This window comes from Martes martes, assembly GCF_963455335.1.
Source record: "Martes martes genome assembly, chromosome: 11".
Classification (NCBI taxonomy): Eukaryota; Metazoa; Chordata; class Mammalia; order Carnivora; family Mustelidae; genus Martes; species Martes martes.
The window spans coordinates 49,568,485-49,584,296 of NC_137899.1; the positions used below are offsets into that span (position 1 = coordinate 49,568,485).

Here is a 15,812-nt window from a genome sequence, read left to right on the forward strand (position 1 = left end):
AAAGAAAAATATAGAGACGAATTAAAGTGACCTGCAAATACATCACAGTTGTTCCTTTTTTTTCCTGTGGGTTTCTTCCAAGAAATTGCTAACTATGCAAATGAAAAAAGTTACACAATCTTTCTCATGACTCTATCAGAAATAAAGTAAGCTGCTGTATTTTAGAGCTGTAATTTTATTTATCCATATATTCTTTTTATTAGCATAACTTCCAAAATTGAGGAATGAGTCAGTAGTGGCAACTGACTATGTCTATGAATGTTTCACTGAGGGCCTTATAGGTTATGGTAAAGGGTTTGGATTTTATCCTGAATCTAAAGCTATTTAGCAATTTAATTACATTTATCATGTTATACATATAAAATGTACTGGAAAGTATCAAGAAAGGAGTAAGGTGAATGAATATTTAGGAATATACTGTAGCAGACCTAACAAGACATGCTGGTGCTTTAAATTAAGACGTGACAATGAGGATGAAGTCTAAGAAGTATCTTGGAGTAGAAGCCACAGAAGTTGCTGATGGGTGGCAAAAGAGAAGATAAAACAAGAATGATTCCTAGATATATGAAATGGATGGAAGTATCTGTGGTGCCTATTTATTGAGATGCAAGTCTACTGAGATGGAACAGGATATGTAGGAGAATGCATTAAGAGCTCACATTTGTATATGCAATGTGCCTATGGCATTCAAGAGAAGATCTTATATAGGAAACAATGTGTGAGTTTATAGCTGAGGTTAGAATTGCGGTCAGGGATAAAATTTTGGGAGTCATCTCCACATCGATGGTGTTTAAAGAAATAAAAATGGGTAAGGGTGGACGGGGAAGAAAGCAGGATCCAGGACCAGGCCCTAAAGAATGACAATCACTTTTGTTCTTAGCCAGTGTTTACTGAATTTTCTATCACTTGCAACTAAATGAATCCAGACTTAAAAAAAAAAAAAGAATGCCAACACTGACACAAAACAGTAGCTAAAAAATTCAAGTCATGATTCACAGTATAGCACGTTAAAGGCACAGGTTCGAGACTGTCTGGGTTTGAATCCTGTCTCTCCTACATAGAGGATTGTGGCCTTGGGCAACTTGTCAATTTCCTCATCTGTTAAATGTAACATATAGCAGCATCTACATTATAAAGTTGCTATGAGTATTTAAGGAAATAATATTTAAAAACCACTTAGAATACTACCTGTAGCATTATTAAACTAAAATTACCTATGATATTTATTGGTAAAAATTTAAATAAATGATGGTATAGCCAGAAAGGTTACATATGGATATAGTTTAACTGAAGCTTTCTGATTATTTTAGTGATAAATACACAAATAAAAAGTTAAAAACTCCTCATTCTGTTCCTTTCTTGCTAAGCTAAGCAGATGACGTGATTATCTATGTAGAAAATCTGAAAGAATCAACAAAAAACTGCTGGGACTAATAAGTGATTAGGATAAAGTTGCAGGGTACAGGTTAATATAAAAAGTCAATCATTCTCCTATATACCAGGCATGAACCAGTGGAATTTGAAAATAAAAGTGCAATGCCATTTACATTAAAACTAAAAAAACTACTCAGGCAATAAATCTAACAAAATACTATATATACAAGTTCTGTATGAGGAAAATTATAAAAACTTCAAGAATGAGATAAAAAACTAAATAAATGGAGGGGGTGTCTGGGTGGTTCAGTGGGTTGGTTAAACATCCAACTCTTGCTTTTGGCTCAGGTCATGATCTCAGGATTGTGAGATAGAGCTCCACATGGGCTCCACACTCAGTGGGAGTCTGCTTGAGATTCTCTCTCTCCCTCTCCCTTGGCCCCTCCCTCCCCACACTCTATCTTTCAAATAAATAATCTTAAAAAAAAACACCACAAAATAAATGGAGAGGTAGTCTGCATTCACGTATAGGAAGACTCAATATTGTCAGTTCTTCCAAATAGATTCAATGCGGTCACCATCAAAATCCCAGTAAGTTTATTTGTAATATTGACAAACTGATTCTAGTTTAAGTGAAAAGGCAAAAGACCCAAAACAGCCAACACAATTTTGAAGGAGAAGGACACTGTTGGTGGACTGACACTATCGGACTTTAAGACTTACTGGAAAGCAACCATGATCAAGGCAGTGTGGTATTCATGAAAGAAAAGGCAGTTATATCAATAGAACAGAATAGAGAGCAAGGAAAGTGGCCCATAAATACAGTCAAATGATCTTTGACAAGGAAGCAAGGACAATACAGTGGAGCAAAGACAGTCTTTTTAAAGAAAAGTGCTGAAAGAGATGGACATACACATACAAATGAATCTGACACAGACATAACCTTTACAAAAATTTACTCAAAATTTACTCAAAAATCACATATTTAATTTAAAAGTGAAAAACTATAAAACTCCTAGAAGATAACATAGGAAAGAACATAGATGATCTTGGGTATGACACTGCTTTTTTAGATACAACACCAAAGACACACTCCCTCAAAGAAATAATTTATAAGCTGAATTTTTTAAATTAAAAACTTCTGCTATGCAAAAGACAATATCAGAAGAATGAGAAGATAAGCTATAGACTGGGAGAAAAGATTTCGTAAAGACACACTGGATGAAGAACAATCATCTAAAATATAAAAGAACTCTTAAAACTCAACAATTAAAAAAAAAACCAGAATTTCAAAAAATGGGCCAAAGATCTTAACAGACATCTCACCAAAGAACACACAATCATACAAAAAGATGCTCCATATTATATGTCAACAGGGAATGCAAATTAAAACAATGAGATATCACTACACACCTATTAGAATGGCCAAAATTTGGATCACTGTTAACACCAAATGCTGGTGAGGATATGGAGCAAAAGAAATCCTTATTCAGGGATGCAAAATGGCACAGTCATTTTGGAAGGCAGTTTGGAGATTTCTGACAAAACTAAGGATACTCTTAGGATCCAGCAGTTGTGCTCTTTCATATTTACCCAAAGGAACTGAAAACTTATGTCCACACAAAAACTTGCACAGGGATATTTATAGCATTGTTATTCATAATTGCCAAAACTTGAATGAATGAATGAATGAATGAACTGTGTTATATCCAAACAATGGAAAATCGCTCAGCACCAAAAAAAAAAAAAAAAAAAAAAGGAGCTATGAACCCATGAACCCATGAAAAGACATGAAGAAAATTTAAATGCATATTACTAAGTGAAAGAAGACAATCTGAAAATATTTTATACTCACTGATTCCAACTGTATGACTAAAGGCAGGACTATGGACACAGTGAAAAAGATCAGTGGTTGTCAGGGATTCAGGAGCATAGGGAGTGATGACTAGGCAGAGCACAGAGGAGTTTTAAGGCAGTGGAAATACTCTGTATAATTCTATAATAATGGATACTTGTTACTTTACAAGGGTCCAAACTATAAATTTTCAACACCAATAGAGAACCAGAAGGAAAATTATGGACTTTGGGTGGCTCTGATGTGTCAACCTAAGCTCATCGGTTTTAACAAATGCACTATTCTGGTGGGGGATGCTGATAACGGAAGAGGCAGTGGATGCGTAGGGGCAAGGGGTAGATAGGAAATCTCTACCTTCTCCTCAGTTTTTCTGAAAAACTTAAATTGGTCTGAAAAATTAGTCTTAATTTTAAAAAAATCATGGTTTTATGACATCATTTCAGTTACTTTACGGTGATACCTCCTATAAATAGTAGCCCTGGGAGCACAGCTGGTGGGAGCACCTCCCATCCATGTTATGCTGCTCCCTGGCATTGCCAACAGCATTCAAGCATCTAACTGAAGCTCTCACTTCTCTCTGGTTGTCCAGACCTATCTTTTATATATTTCATCTTAACTCCTATTACGAAACTCTGAACAGGTAAAGTTGGCTGAAAAAAAAGAAAAGACTTCACGATACAGGATTAAAGGTAATATATGTTCATTAAAAAATGCAAAAATCTCAAAGAAAAAAAAATAGAGTCACAACACATAAGCACAACCACTAATGAAATGTCAGTGTTTTCTTCCCATTTACCTTCTCTGCATTGAACTGTTTGTGCAAAACAGATTAAGAACCCTATCAGCAAGAAGAGAACTATGAAATCAATAAACAAAATCCCATCAAATAAAATTGAATTTGGAGATCCACTGCCACTTTCAACTTTTCGTCCTAGATTCCGCCCATCTTAGTTCATGGTAACTCCATTCTTTTATTTTCTCAGACCAAAACCACTGTAGTCATTCTCTACTCTTGTTTGTTTTTTCCATTTTCTCATCTGACCTGTGAGCAAATCTTGCCTTTTCTACTTTAAAATTGCTTCCTAATCTGACCACTTCTCACATTCTCTAGGACACTAACCTCTCACCTTCACATTTACAATAGTGTCCTAACTGTTGCCCTTGTGTTCTCTCTCTATACCCCCGTTTTGTTGTCCTCAATTCAGCCACTAAGTCAGTTCATACATGTCCTCTGTTCCAACTCTCCAGGGGGGTGATTTTACCTGGAGTCAAATGGTAATTACAATGACCAAAAGGGCTTACATGGTCTGACCCCCATTATTGCTCTGACTGTATTATCTACCACTTTTCCTCTTGCTTACTCAGTTGCAAACACATTCATGTGCATGATAGGACACCCTGCCTTGGCACCTTGGCACCTGATGTTGCCTTTACCTGCTTGTCCCCAGGAACCCATATGGTTTTTGCCCCATTAGGTCTTAACTGAAATGCCACCAGCCTTTCTCAGGTACCATGTTCTGAAAACTTTTGCCTCCTCCAATCCTGATTTATTTTTAACATGGTCATTATTATTACCTACTAAGCCATATATCTGAGTAAAAACATATATGTGTATGTGTATAAGTATTTGAGTTATTGTGCGCATCCTCCCCAACTGTGGCGGACAGAGACTAGGGTGGCCACATGATCCCCACCCTTGCCGTTCACGGTCTGTTAGCCTGTATAAAGCCTTCCCCCAGAGTGTGGGTGAGGCTCTGACTTGCTTCTAGTCAACAGAATAAGGCATAGATGAAGGGATTTTGCAGCTGAAATTAGGACCCGAAATCAGTTGTTTTCATTTGATAAAACAGGAGATTATCTTGGAGTAACGCAGCTTCATCAGCTAAAAGCTCTTAAGCAGAGCAGTTGAGCCCTTCCTGAAGAAAGGTTCTCCTTGCGGGCTTGATGAAGTAAGCAGCCATGTTGAGGGTACCCACACGGCATGGACCTGCAGGCAGCCTCCGGCACCTGAGAGCAGCCTCTGCTCAAAAGCCAGCAAAAAGCTGGGGCCCTAAGTCATACAGCTGCAAGGAAATGAGTTCTGTCAACAACATGAATGAGCTTGGAAGTGGATTTTTCCGTCGTTGAGCCTCCAGATGAGAACACAATCTGGCCAAGACTTACCTTAAATGCAGCCTCTTGAGACCTAACAGAGTTTTGAGCAAAACTGTGCCTGACCTCCTGACCCACGGGAACTGTTAGATAATAAATGTGTGTTGTTTTAAGCCACTAAATTTGTGGTAATTTGTTACACAGCAATCAAAAATTAATACACTGATTAAAAGCTAATCTCCACAAAGACAAGGCTTTTGCTCTGTTTTTACTGGAGCAGGTGTTCCACTAAGTGCAGAATAAACGTTTCTGCACCATTGAAAGCATTAGGCAAGCTGGTTCGATCTTCACGGGCATCTACCTCCTATCAGGATCCACACTTTGGGCTGTTGTTACTAGGCACCTGTTATCACTTGAGCAGTCCATGGTCTCCCCTGCTTCTGGACTTTTCATTTGTACTCACCCTTAAGTCAAGTGCTTTCCACCTTCCCCCCAAGATCTTCCTGTTCAAATTCTACCCAGCTCTTGTGCACACCTTCAGCGATACAAATTGGTTTACCATCTAGGAGTGATGTTTTAATAACACAAACTAAAAACTGTAAATCATATTTTAGATTTTTTCTGAGGTCTAAATTTAAAGCCATTCTTCAAATTCCAAAAGTTCTTCTGAAATCAACTCAAATTATTTGGCCACTAATAAGCAGATATTTTCAGGTTCATATGTTCATTGCTTCTAATGCCCTAGTTTTAAAAACATTATTTTAAATGTGTCTGTATAGTTTGTGTATGTATGTGTGTTTATAACTTACATGGATATAATTATTATAAATAATACTCACTACTTACATACCAGGTATCACGCTATGTTCTATCTCCTTTAGTCTTTTGAACATCGAAACAACTCCTAGGGGATTTTTATTCTTCTTTTTGCTGAGGGGAAAAAGCTAGGGAGCTAAGCTGGGGCTATTTTAGGTAACTTTCTGAGGACTGCACAACCAACTGACAGAGCTGGGAATTCAAAGCCAATGCTTTCTCCAGTACCTTAACTATCTTCCCAATTAACTAAAAAGTTAAATGAAACAAAGAGATATAGGATCAAAATTTCTATAAACAAGTATTTCCCATGCTCTTATATACATATATACTTGTCAAATATAGCTATTTATGTTTGATTTTGCTATCTTCCCTTTAAAGGTTCATCAGGTTAGACATTTTTAAAGCTACTGATGCAAGAAAAAGAAATCAACCATAATTTCATAGGCACATCTTAGAGAGAACAAATTACACATGAGCTAGTAGAAAAAAAAATGTCTGTACCGGCCATTAGTGAGAAACGAATGAAGGAAAGAATAAAGGGATTGTTTTTCTGTCAAATTTCCTGTGAATGAGGGGTACCTGGGTGGCTCAGTTGGTTAGGCATCTGCCTTTGGCTCAGGTCATGCTACCAGGGTCCTGGAACTGAACCCTACAACGGGCTCCCTGTTCAGTGGGGAACCTGCTTCTCTCTCATCCTCTGCTCCTCTCCTCCCCTCAATGAATAAATAAAATCTTAAAAAAATTTAAAAAATAGCGGTGCCTGGGTGGCTCAGTGGGTTAAAGCCTCTGCCTTCGGCTCAGGTCATGATCCCAGGGTCATGGGATCGAGCCCCACATTGGGCTCTCTGCTTAGCAGAGAGCCTGCTTCCCCCTCTCTCTGCCTGCCTTTCTGCCTACTTGTGATCTCTGTCAAATAAATAAATAAAATCTTTTTAAAAAATGTTTAAAAAAATAGGGGTGCCTGGGTGACTCAGTCAGTTAAGTGTCTGTCTTCAGCTCAGGTCGTGTTCTCAGGGTCCTGGGATCGAGTGCCGAGTCAGACTCCCACTCATTGAGGAGTCTGCTTCTCCCTCTCCTCCCTGTTTGTGCTCTCTCCCTTGCTGTCTCTGCCACTATCTCTGTCTCTCTCGCAAATAAATAAATAAAATCTTAAAAAAAAAAAAAGTCCAGAATCATAACATAGACAACTGGGTCAATAAAGCCCCATCCTTTTTTTCCTCCTTTTTTTTTTTTTTAGATTTTATTTATTTATTTGATAGACAGAGATTATAAGTAGGCAGGGAGGCAGGCAGGGAGAGAGGAGGAAGCAGGCTCCCCACTAAGCAGAGAGCCTGATGCAAGGCTCGATTCCAGGACCCTGAGATCATGATCTGAGCCGAAGGCAGAGGCTTTAACCCATTGAGCCACCCAGGCGCCCCGAAGCCGCATCCTTTCTAATTCCCATCAACTTCCATAGAGTACCATTTCCATTGTCCAATCACATATATAAACTATACACTCCTAGAGAAATTAAAGAACAATATTTGAGATGCACTGAAAGAGCATTTAGTGATACAACTTATCATAACAGGAGTCTGCTTCTCCCTCTCCCTCTGCTACTCCCTCCCCTCACTCATGCTCACTCTCTTATGCACTCTCTGTCTCATGTGCTCTCTCGCTCTCAAGAAAATAAAGTCTTTAAAGAAAAAAATAAATTTTTAAAAATTAAAAAATTTCCTATGAATGAAAAAGCAAGTAAAAGAAGAAAAAGGTGGGGGCGCCTGGGTGACTCAGTAGGTTGAGCGTGGGACTCTTGGGTTTTAGCTTAGGTCATAGTCCCAGGGTCACAGGATCAAGTCCCATATCAGGGTCCCTGCTCTGTGTGGAGTCTGCTTGAGATTCTCTCTCCCTCTCCCTCTGCACCGCACCCCTTCCTGCTCATTATCTCCAAACAAACAAACAAATAAATAATCTTCTTTTTAAAAAAAAGTATATGAATTGGTGGTCAAAATGTTAACTGACCTAGCTAAAGAAATATGCAAGGGTATGGACTAACCACTGCACACACTAAGTAAACAACTATGCATTTCTATAGTAGTTAATTCTATTTATAAATAGTCCAAGCACCACTCTCTTTCTTCATATTCTTGTGGACAGAAGTTAAAGGGAATAAATCTTCCACATACTGGTCACAGGATCAAAGTTAAATTCTATTTTGTACTTCTGACTCAGAATTGTAATTACCTAAGAACTGTTTTTATAATCTAAGTAAAGAGTTGAAGATCAATTTTCCATTCTGTGTGTGCTTGTATGTATTTGTTTAAAGCTATAGGTATAGCCAGCAGTACAGGCATAGTGTAGAAGGACAGTTACTGTGCAAATCTACGGCATCTGACTTACATAATGAAGCAGTATAACAGGAAAACTTTCAACAAGCCTTCTAGATAAATAGAGAAAAGTCACAGGGCTACAAGCTGATGTTGCCAAAATATACAACATTAATTTATAAAAGGAGGGATTAACTGCTTCAATGACACTGATTCTAATGATAGCTTCAAAGAAAAATGATGAGAACATTGTGTCCTTATAATATAATCACCCCTGATTCCTACTGAATGTAGTCACTGAGGCCATATTTATTAGGTTTTTATCCTCCTTATGTGGGGCAAAGAATTAGTTCTACTAATACTACGATAAATAGTAAAAATTTACATACAGTTCTAATGTAAGGAAAACACAGATATGAAATACACAATTAAGAATTTAAAAACTGGTAACTAGGTTTTTTAAAATTTTGAATTTAAATTAAAAAAACATACAGATTGATGACTAGTAATTTACACTTTTCTTGAACTCTAAAAAGAAGTGGAAGAAAAGGCTGGTTCACAGGTAAAATGTAGATAAGGAAATACTTGCCCAGACTTTACCATATAGTTACTGACCTCTGGTCAGAGAAGACTTATTCAGTTTTACCAATGGGAATTCAATGGTTAAAATAATAATGATGATGATAATACTATAGTAATAATAGCAGCAATAATAATCTAATTATAGAGTACTAATAGTAATACAAACAAGGATAGTAACCAAAACGTATCAGGTGCTTCTATGTGCTATCCTTTGTGTCATTAAATTTTTTCACAAAACCATGTAAGCAGATAGTATTAACACACCATGTTAAGGAAATGTTTTCTTGGCAAATCACAGTCAATATTTACTCTTGAAGAATCGGTGGCCTGTGTGCCTAGATGGACAGGAAAGGTTCTGGAAAGAGTAGATGAGCAGCCTGAAAGATTTTGCCATTATGACTTCCCTTCCTTGAATCATAAACTAAAGATAGTTCAGAGGTAACACTGAAGCCACTAGTCTTCAAAACATTTTTTGCAGTCAAATTGATAAGAACTTTTTTTTTTTTTGGTCTTTACATTTTTCAAAGTATCTTTGCTACACTGCATCTCTCTTTTTTATCTAAATTCCTTGAGGTGGATGAGTATTGCTATCATTACATGGAAGAAAATGTTGCTAGATAATTAAGAGTTACAGTGTTAGACTGTCTGAGTTTGTATCCTGACTTGCTCACTTATTAGTTATGTTAATTCAGACAGGTTTTCAACTTCTCTGTAACTCAATTTTTTAATTATAAAAATAAGAGTAGCTACACCCCCGTTACACTGATATGAAGATTAAATGAAGTAAAAGGAGTAAGGCATTTAGAACATAGTAAAATCTCAGTGCATGTTAACTCCTATCAAATGTATTTTACAGGTAAACAATGTGAGGCACAGAGTCTCACGTCATAGGGCCAGCATTAGTCTAAGAATTCATAATCATGACTTTTAGGTCAAACATTATTTGATCCTCTATGCCAGTTGTTCTCAAACTTGACTTTTGGATCCTAAGGCAAACCAAAGTATTAATCCATGGGATCTTTCATTTCATATAAAATGATAAGAATGGCATCTAATATTTATTGAGCATGTACTGCATGTTACACAGTGTGCTAAATCTCTTATGCAGATTCTCTTTTAATCCTCAATATTCTATTAGATAGACCTTAGTACCTCAGCCATTTATAGACAAGGAATGCAAGACAAATAATATTTAAGCTGACAAATACTAGTAAGTTTCTGAGTTAGAAATCAAATTCAGGCAATGTGGTTTCAAAGCTCAAGTCTTAGCCACTCATGTTCACCTATTGATTAAAATAAGTAAATGGACAGCATCTCACTACTAGAATTCATCACATTCAAAAGTTGGACATACTACACTGTTCTCCACTATCCCATCATTAAAGAACCCCAAATGCAATGTCATTCTATAACCCTACATTCCCACTTATTTATACCATGGCTACCTTGAAGAGCCCACATTCTCTACTTCTGGAGCATTTAAGGTAAACTACCATAGTATACCCAAGAGTAGATTCACTTAGTGGAATTATTTTCTTTCATACATATAATTATATCTTCCCTCATTAGAGTGTGAAAATGCTATTCTTTGATTTTAATATTTTATTTTTTTGGCATGTGTATTTCCAAATTTCATTAAATATGTGTAAATTACATTTCCTCATTTTGTTTTTAGGCTATAATCTCAAGAAACAATATAAGTACCCATCATATAAACTTTATTTAGTGCCTATTTAAATGCAAAATGTATTAGATGGATGATATCTAGTATCCTGAACTAACATTTTATGCCTCATTTCTTAAATTTACATGACTTTTAAAGTAAGAAATATATTCAGGTGGTGCAGAAATTTAAAGGTGGTAAAGAATATTAACTTAATGTTAAAATCTTTCCCATATTTCTTTCTCCTAGTCAATTTGCCTTCCCATAGGCAACGACATATTAAATTCTAATTTATCTTTCCAGATATATATATATATCTGGAACACACATTATGTTTATGTGTGTGTCTGTGTGTATATATATACATATATCTTCCTTCATTTTTATACTCATATGCCTTGTATGGTAGCACCAAATTGTTTTCCAAAGAGTTTGTTCCAATTTACTATTGCTACTAAATTATAAAAGCACCTGTTTCAGTCTTTCCATTGATGTTAGCAGCATGTTTGCTTTTACATTTCATGTTTAAATAAGGTGACATATTGCATATTCTGGGTATGTTAGCAGGCTGCTTAGCACCAAAGTTAAATGATAAAACCCTTAATTTAAAAGAACAAAACCATGTCCATTAAAAGTTTAGTGATGAGAATAAAAATTTTTTAACAGTTGCTTAAGACCCAAGATAATAAACATATACCCCCAACTTTTTGGAAGTTCTGGGAAGGTAAGTTTTAATCATCACAGAAGGCCAAATCATATTTTTCAGCTGTAGAAAAATCTCAATAACATCAATAGTTTTGTTTCTATAGCATCATCATCTCTTATGGATAATTGATAAAGCATTTTAATCAAATCTTTTTTTTTTTCATTTTAATCAAATCTTTACCTTAAAAGCCTAAAAAGAAAAATCTCAAATGGAAGAATCTGTCAATAATTTTATGTAATTTTTTTACTTGCTAAAAAACCAATTATGTGGCCTAATTTTTCTTTACAAACATCATGCAATAGAACTTGTCCAACAATTCTATGAAGTTAATGGTATCAATGCAAATTTAAAAACCAGAAAGCTGAAACTCAACAGTATTAACTGGCTCCAGGTGACACAATTAATACGGTATGATAAGTAAGTGGATAGGTTAAGTTTCCCACAAGTACTAGTCACAAAATAAATAAAAACATTGTTAAATGAATGGATTAAATATGCAATAGATGTATAATCACACTATAGCCTCCTAAAACAAATGTCTTACCTCAAAAGCAAATGACAAAGAGGGAATGAAAGGCTTCAGATGACCGAATTTATACAACATTAGGAATACCAAGCAACGGAAAGTTTCCAGAACAGCCGCGTTAGGTCTGAAATAAATGTCATTAATATGTATTAGCTTTAAATATGCTCTTCATATGTTTACATGTTATAACTGATACAGTGATACACATTTCTTTTAATTCTCAAGAAACCCACAGAATTTTAATGTATTTGAAGACCATGTGCCTCTGAAGCTGTTTGAAAACAGCCATTAAACTGAGAAATAAAATGCATCTTTTAAAAGAAAATCTGCTCTTCATCAATGTACTGCTTAGTTTGAGCTTTGATGAGTTAGGGTGAAGCATACTTTCAACTAATAATATACTAAGCAACTAAATTTCTAGGATTTAAAGTAAGCAAGACTCCTGTCACTCACCTAATACCTTTATACTTCATTCACATAAAAAATGACTTGTAAGGAGGACTAATACAGTTACTCACTCTAATATCATGAATTAGCAATTTCTGAAATACTGAGAAAATGGATAATATGTGATTATGCCGAATATGATGGGTAGCATAATTATAGACATTTAAAAAATTATTTTGTGATGAATATTTTTGTACATATGGTATTCTTAAAATTCAAACTCTAAAGTTAAATAAGCGTGTTTTTTATGTATTTGAAAGAGTATTTGATGTCATGTAAAGATAAACATTTATAAATTATCTTGTAATAATAGGAATGAATAGCTACTTTATCAGCTTAAAATAAACTTCATATATATTCATCTAATATTTCTTGGATAAATATTTTTGTAACAGATAAATACTACTGTTATGACAGGTGAATTTTCTAATTAAAATATTCTTGAATTAATGTCATAAAACAGATATATTATTTACTTAATTTAGAAATAGAGGTATAAAGAGAAATGTAAAGAAAATCTAAAGTAATATATTTATTTAACTCAAGTATTTTTTCTGCATCTACTAATTATGGCTGTTTCTTTAAAATTGAATATAATATTTTTATACAAAAAAGCAAACACTTTTTATCAAGTACTTTAAACTCAGTTAAAACAGGGTAATGGTTTATGATTTGTTTGCATTCAAGTAATGTGACTTATCTTTCTGTGAATAAAATATTAAAAATTTTTACCTTCTCAAATAATGCTATATAGTTAGTATAAACTAGTTTTTTTTTAAATCAATATCTGGGTAATTTCTGACAGAAAAAAAATTCTATTTTAAAACAGAATTAATTTTTATTAATTATGTTTTATGCTTTACTTTTTAATATTTTATATTATGAAATGAAATATACATATAGAGAAATATATAAAACAAAAATATGCAGTTTGTTAGTATATAAGAAAGCAACTGATTTCTGTACATTGATTTTTATATCCTGCCACATTACTGAATTGCTGTATGAATTCTAGTAGTTTGGGAGTGGAGTCTTTTGGGTTTTCCATATAAAGTATCATGTCATCTGCGAAGACAGAGAGTTTGACTTCTTCTTTGCCAATTTGAATACCTTTTATTTCTTTTTGTTGTCTGATTGCTATTGCTAGTTGCTATTGCTATTGCTATTGCTAGACTTCTAGTACTATGTTGAACAACAGTGGTGAGAGTGGACATCCTTGTCGTGTTCCTGATCTCAAAGAGAAGGCTGTCAGCTTTTCCCCACTGAGGATGATTATTCACTGTGGGTTTTTCATAGATCGATTTCGTGAAGTTGAGGAATGTTCCCTCTACCCCTATACTTTGAAGCGTTTTAATCAGGAACGGATTCATTATTAGCCATTAGGGACATTCAAATCAAAACCACACTGAGATACCACCTTACACCAGTTAGAATGGTCAAAATTAAGAAGTCAGTAAACAACGTGTGTTGGAGAGGATGTGGAGAAAGGGGAATCCTCTTACAGTGTTGGTGGGAATGCAAGTTGGTGCAGCCACTTTGGAAAACAGTGTGGAGATTCCGTAAGAAATTAAAAATAGAGCTTCCCTATGACCCTGCAATTGCACGACTGGGTATTTACCCCAAAGATACTGATGTAGTGCAAAGAAGGGCCATATGTACCCCAGTGTTCACAGCAGCAATGGCCACAATCACCAAACTGTGGAAAGAGCAAAGATGCCCTTCAATGGATGAATGGATAAAGAAGATATGGTCCATATATACAATGGAGTATTATGCCTCCATCAGAAAGGATGAATACCCAACTTTTGTATCAACATGGACGGTACTGGAGGAGATTATGCTGAGTGAAATAAGTTAAGCAGAGAGAGTCAATTATCACGTGGTTTCGCTTAGTTGTGGAGCATAAGGAATAACACGGAGGACATTGGGAGATGGAGAGGGGAAGTGAGGGGGCGAAATCAGAAGGGGAGAAGAAGCATGAGAGACTGTGGACTCTGAGGGTTTTGGAGGGGAGGGGGATGGGGGGCTGGGTGAGCCTAGTGGTGGCTATTATGGAGGGCACGTATTGCATGGAGCACTGGGTGAGGCGCATAAAGAATGAATTTTGGAACACTGGAAAAAAAAACAATTAAAAAATACGCAGTTTGATGACTTTCAACAAATAAACAATCCTGTAACTACCAATCAATATCAGCATCGCCAAAGATAACTCTTTCCTCCTCAATATTTCCACCTTCCTTCTACCTGGGAAAGAATAACTACCTTTTTATGGTAATCATATCCTTTTTAAATCTTTTTTTTTTAAAGATTTTATTTTATTTTTATTTTATTTATTTGTCTGGGGGGGTGTGGTGGGGGAACTCACAAGCAGGCAGAGTGGCAGGCAGAGGCAGAGAGAGAAGCAGGTTCCCCACCAAGCAAGGAGCCAGATGGGGGACTCGATCCCAAGACCCTGGGATCATGACCTGAGCCGAAGGCAGCAGCTTAACTGACTGAGCCACCCAGGCGTCCCATCACATCCTTTTTAAATTAATATTTTACCACATTAGCATAAATTCTTTAAAATTTTTGGAGAAAGACAACTATCACATGATCTCCCTGATATGAGGAAGTGGAGATGCAACACGGGGGGTTGGGGGGTAGGAGAAGAATAAATGAAACAAGATGGGATCCGGAGGAAGACAAACCATAAGTGACTCTTAATCTCACAAAACAAACTGAGGGTTGCTGGGGGGGAGGGGGGTCGGGAGAGGAGGGTGGGGTTATGGACATTGGGGAGGGTATGTGCTATGGTGATTGCTGTGAAGTGTATAAACCTGGCGATTCACAGACCTGTACCCCTGGGGATAAAAATACATTATATGTTTATTAAAAAATAATAATAATAAATAAATTTTTAAAAATACAAATAAATAAATAAATAAAAAGTGAAAAAAATAAAAAAATAAAATTACTGTTTTTTTTTTTTTACTCTTAACAGATGGGATTATATTGTACACCACTTTTTGTACCTAGCATCTTTCATTTACTTTTGTTAATGAGATACACCTATGATGTTGCACGTAGTAGCAGTTCATTCTTTTCACTGCTGTAGAGCATTCCATTATGTAAATATACCAATATCCATGCATCCATTCACCTCGTAAAGGACATTTGGATTGTTGGCAGCATTTGTTTATCATAAAAAATGCTGTCCAAACATTCTTTTACATGTTCAAATTTAGTAAAATTTTCAGTCTTTCAAATTAGGTATCACAATATAAATTCTCCCTTCAGTGTGTGAACATTTCATCAATAGGGATTGTCAATACTTTTAGTCATTTGGGATAAAAGCTGTTTGCTATTCACAAAATTTGCAAGTGGCATTTTCTATTTGAGAGTTTTATTTTTTACTGTCTTAATGAGAGTAAACTGTTGAAGAATTGATTTTCCTAATGTTAATTACA

At 35.6% G+C, this 15,812-nt stretch overlaps 1 protein-coding gene across 1 annotated transcript in view; it reads right to left on the reverse strand.

The window, feature by feature from the left end:
• Positions 1–10,636: 10,636 nt before the first annotated feature.
• AGMO (alkylglycerol monooxygenase) overlaps positions 10,637–15,812 on the reverse strand; it is a 204,718-nt gene continuing 199,542 nt past the window's right edge. Inside the window, exon 12 of the mRNA XM_080819132.1 lies at positions 10,637–12,043. Coding sequence (XP_080675258.1) covers positions 11,920–12,043 — 124 coding nt within the window. The 3' untranslated portion in view covers positions 10,637–11,919. The remainder of the gene's footprint in view (positions 12,044–15,812) is intronic.